The sequence below is a fragment of the Drosophila hydei genome, unplaced genomic scaffold (assembly GCF_003285905.1).
Source record: "Drosophila hydei strain 15085-1641.00,03,60 unplaced genomic scaffold, DhydRS2 tig00000001-arrow-pilon, whole genome shotgun sequence".
NCBI classification, from domain to species: Eukaryota; Metazoa; Arthropoda; class Insecta; order Diptera; family Drosophilidae; genus Drosophila; species Drosophila hydei.
Genome location: NW_022045643.1, coordinates 15,867,296 through 15,872,339, shown reverse-complemented (window position 1 = coordinate 15,872,339; position 5,044 = coordinate 15,867,296). Strand labels below are relative to the sequence as shown.

The 5,044-nt window shown below is 34.2% G+C and overlaps 1 protein-coding gene across 1 annotated transcript; it reads right to left on the bottom strand.

The window, feature by feature from the left end:
- Positions 1 to 314: 314 nt before the first annotated feature.
- Positions 315 to 4,697, bottom strand: LOC111601281 (cationic amino acid transporter 2; the record flags this gene model as incomplete). The annotated part of the gene is made up of 4 exons (XM_030225957.1): positions 4,346 to 4,697; positions 4,025 to 4,285; positions 768 to 1,541; positions 315 to 706 (listed from the first exon to the last, which is right to left on the bottom strand). Coding segments are annotated over exons 1-4 (1,779 nt in total), but the record flags the coding sequence as incomplete, so codon positions are not given.
- Between the last annotated feature and the right edge of the window lie 347 nt (positions 4,698 to 5,044).

The window sequence follows — 5,044 nt, the reverse complement described above, 5'->3', positions numbered from 1 at the left end:
AAACACAGCTTTTTTTTATTTATTTATTTTCGTCGATCATATTGCTACGGGAATAGTTAACGATTATTTGAAAAAATATTTATCCTTTCGGATACACCTTCTTCTGCTTCTCACACACATTTTAACATAACAATAATAACTTGAATTTAAATTTTTAATGGGTTCAGTGTGTAATAGTAAACCAATATTAAAGAGGAATATTTATGAAATATATTTATTAAAGATTCATATAAATTAAACATCTTATTACTAGAGTTAAATTAAGAACTAACTTTCAATCGAATTATCATCTGGTTGACTTAATGGGAACGTACTTCACATAGAAATGGCGATTTATTTGAATCATTAAGCAGAGCTATGGAGTTGTTTCGAAGCTCCCTCTGATTCAGACGACTGTGTCGTATGCCATAATAAAAATAGATCAGCAGTCCAATGCATATCCATATGCTAAAGCGCACCCAGGTTAATATATCTAGTTTCAGAATTAAATATATATTTATGAGTATCGAAATGCCTGGTAGCCAAGGCACCAGAGGTACCTTGAATGACAAATCAACGCGAGAGGTAGGTTGACGAGATATTATGATAAGCATAATTATTAATGCTATGATAGTAAATATCAAAAAGAAAATATCATTCTTTGATATATGCTCTAAGTCATTTTCAAATTGGTTGAGGATTTTTGTGAAAACCAGACACCAGAGCGCTGCAAAAGATAGTCCCAAAAGTTAGTCAAAAGAATAGAACAAAATATCACATTTACTTACAAAACAATATGACAATGGATTTTACAATGTGTGCTGACTGTTTCGTAGGAACCATCTGCTTATTGATATTTAATAATTGTTTGAAAAACTCCACACCATTACATAAGATTCCTCCCTCGTCAAGAATTTGACTATCGTGATGATCATCTACCTCGTAGCGCAGCATAAGCACACAGCTTGCCACCATAGAGTAAGCAAGCAAGGTGCCAATGGACATCATGTTCACTAACTGGCTCAGATTAAATATGGCCGCCAGTATACCACACAGTAACCCCATCAGAATTGTACCTTTAAATGGTGTCTTATACTTATTACTTATCTCGCCCAGGCATTTAAACAGCAACCCATCATTTGACATAGCAAACACAATACGTGGCAACGGGAACAGGGCACCCATTAGACTTGAACACAGTCCAAAAATTGCGCCAATAGATATCATATATTCTGATACGTGCCTTCCATAGATACGAAAGACGTGTGATAAGGGGGCGCTCTCATCTTGTTCATAGTAGGGCAACATCATAGTTAGCACGGTTGATACTGCAAAGTAGCCTACAAAAACTATCAGTAATGATACAATCACAGCAAATGGTATGGATTTCTTTGGATTCTTTGCCTCTTCACCAGCTGTTGCAATGCAATCAAAGCCTATGAAGCCATAAAAACAAACAGCGGCTCCCTTGACAACTCCAGAAATTCCATAAGGCATAAATCCCCCATCGCCGTAATTCATCGGAACTGCAGATTTTGGTATATTCCAGTTGCTACTACTAACTATAAAAACAATAAATTAATGGATGTATTATATTATAAAATGTATTAAATTTATTATAAGTATATATTATATTATAATTAAGAAAATCGTAGAATACGATAGATGTAGAGTTTTCGGTTTGCAACACGCCCATGGCCGTAATATATATATATTTGGCAATTGATCCATCTTTTCTCTTATTCAGTTTTCCTAACCTTGTTGGTATTATTTAAATTATTTCGGTAACTTTGTTTTTAAGTATGAACTAATTTGAAACTTTTAGCTTGTAAGATCGATCTATGGAATTTGTGTTTTTAAGAACAACTGTGAGAGTCTGAATTTGTAAAAGTGGAAACGTGGATGTATTCTCTGCTTGTAACTAGCATGAGCCTATAAACATTTTTGTGCTCACACTTTCACAATAAAAGCAATTTTATGAAAAAAAAAAAACAAGTAGTTGGGGGTGCCCGACAAGGAGGTATCCTAAAACCCTGTAATATCTGCTCGTTTTTATTTTTTTATAGTTTGTAACGAATATTAAAAAACAGAAGGTATTGCAAATCTCAATTAATGTAGACAATTCACACAATTTACTCGCAATTTCGCATCTTCCAATGCACGCGTTTGAATAATATACACAATAGGAAGAATATACTATATTTATGTTCTTTAAAGATACTTCCTATCAAAATATAAATATTTTTCTGTATTTGGTTACAGCAGAGTTCGGCTTTATGATTATGTGTTGTATTTTAAGTATTGGCACATTAACCGTTGGGGCATTTGAGACGAATTATGATTGGCTGGTGGTGATATTATGAGTTTTTTGTTGTATCTATGTCTGTCATCAAGTTTGAGTTTTTGGTACTAAGTGTATAAGTATAAGTATAAAATCTTTGTTACATATTTAAAGTGTCCGATGTATGACTTTGGGATGTTATTTTCATCCATGACGATTCGCCTTTTTTTATAAAAATATGGTCGAAATGCAGTTATTAAATTATATTTCGTACGACTTAAGAGCTAGAGCCTTCAAATTTTGTATTTTTGTATTCATTCATTCAGGTCTATATATATTGTCTATATATATTGTAGGAGAGATAGCTTATTTTAGGAGCTCCAATTTAAATTTCAATATAGGTTTCGATATTGAAGAAACAAATGAAGCATATAAAAGAAAATGGCGTGATTAATTGCATAGTATAAAAAAATTAAAATGGCTTATTACAGAAATCTCGTTTATGTTATGATTTAAAAATTATCTAATCTATTTCTAAAACGAAACCACGTCGTTATATATGATTCTCGCTGAGTAGCCATAATCTTTAGGCACTATTCTCAAAATTTTATATATATAAAATGTCAATTGCGATGAACTAATTACAAAGATAGCTTTCATGGAAAAGATCCCATATAAACTATAATTATTAATTACAATGGAAGTAATATATTATAGAGTAATATATATAGAGGCTAATATCACATCACTGTTAGCATTCTCTATATAACAATGTAATGCTACTAGGGCTTTGGCAACACGATTAAGAATATATAAATACACATAAATTAAAAATGGGAAATCGGGGTAAATTGGTTTTTTGCAAATGCATTTAACAGGTAGAAGTATATATATTTTTAATCACGACGACAAGCCGAGTCAACTGAGCCCTGTCCGTCTGTCCGTATGTGTGAACGCGTCGCTCTCAGCATCTATAAGAGCTAGGGCTTGAAATTATGTTTGTAGGTCCGTGTATAGCACTAACTATTCCCCTTTAATTGTTACCGAATAAAAACATGCAGTTATTAAATTCCATCTCGTACGGCTTTAGATCTAGAGCCTCCAACTATTGTATTTAGTTTTATGTCTATTTAATGAAATTTTGTAAAACAGAAGAAGAAGAAATACATTCAAATACGTGTATCCTTTGGTAGATGCTGAGATCGACGCGTTGACGGGGCTCAATCGACTCGGCTTGACGTCCTGATCAAGAATATATACTTTAAGGAGTGATTTCCCTTTTTTATTGGGATCGGGGTATAAAGATATAAAACGTACCGTCGCCGCCTAGCATGAAGCACAGAACTTCTTGACAACAATCGCCGAATCAATTAACACCGCCACTGTACTGCTTGAGCAAAAAGTTGCATGTCTGATAATAAAGTAGCAACAAATAATTTCGATATTTTTAATAGTAGAGACTATACACATTTGAATGTATAAGAACACATGTATATTATATACATGTGTATTGATTATTTAAATCAAAGTTATTATGCGCGTTCTATACACGGACAAACAGACAGACGGATAGGGCTCGATATCGGCTTATCGCGCTGACCAAAAATATATACTTTATTGCCATCTGCCTGTTACATACATTTTAACAAAACAATTATACCTTGATTTCCCTTTTTTAATGGGATCAGATTAAGCGGATGTCTTCGGCTATTCCTTCCTTATTTTGTAATGATTAATATAATGCATAATTGTGCCTTAACTCACCATTGAAGATCCCTGCAAAAATGACGAACAGGACTACTCCGAGATTTATAATAGTAAAGATATTATTAATTCTGGTTGACTCTTTGGCACCTGATGCAATAGCCCAAGTGAAAAGCAAGGTCACTACAAATGCAAATACATCCGGGTAGGTGCTGAAGCCGGACACGTGGATTGGAATGTGTTTGTTAAGAAAATCTCGCATTGCATAACTACACAATGAGTCCAAATAGGTGCTTAATCCCTTAACAACACTGGCGGAACCTTAGGGAGACACGATCAAACATATTCGATAAACATATAAAGCCTATCGATTTCACTTACCTATTACGTACTCAAGGATAAGGTTCCAACCAATAAGAAACGCAACAAATTCGCCAATGGTCACATAACTGTAAATATATGCCGAGCCGGCTTTTGGAACCCGTGCGCCGAATTCTGCATAACAAAGTCCAGCGAATGTTGAAGCTATGGCAGCAATCAGAAAACTGATGACAACTGCTGGGCCAGCATAGCTTTTGGAAACTTCCCCAGCCAGTACGTAGACGCCTACACCCAGTGTACTGCCTATACCAAGGAATGTTAAATCAAATGCGGAGAGTACTCCGGCTAACCTAGATGCCGTTGAGTCATCAAGCGGCTTGCGGCGTGTGAGGGCACGAAACATTTTGTTCATTCTGAAATGTATAATTGTATAAAACATGATGAGATAATTTGACAAGATCTCCTGTTTAAACCCATTCGAGAGCTGAAATGGCCGAAAGCCATTTGGCCATATTAATGGTAGACCTGTCTATAATTACCAAATTACAGTTATATTTAGCTTTTAAAATATATATCCAAACTACAGTGTGTGTCAGAGCTATAAGCACTAAGCTAGTCAGGTTGATGATTTTATTAATAAGCAAATCAAATTTTGAATAAATCAAATTACCAGTAGTCCCTATATCTTAACGATAACACACTACTTAAATCCCATTAAAATTTAAATTACAAAATAAAAACTGAATTTTTCGCATGCAA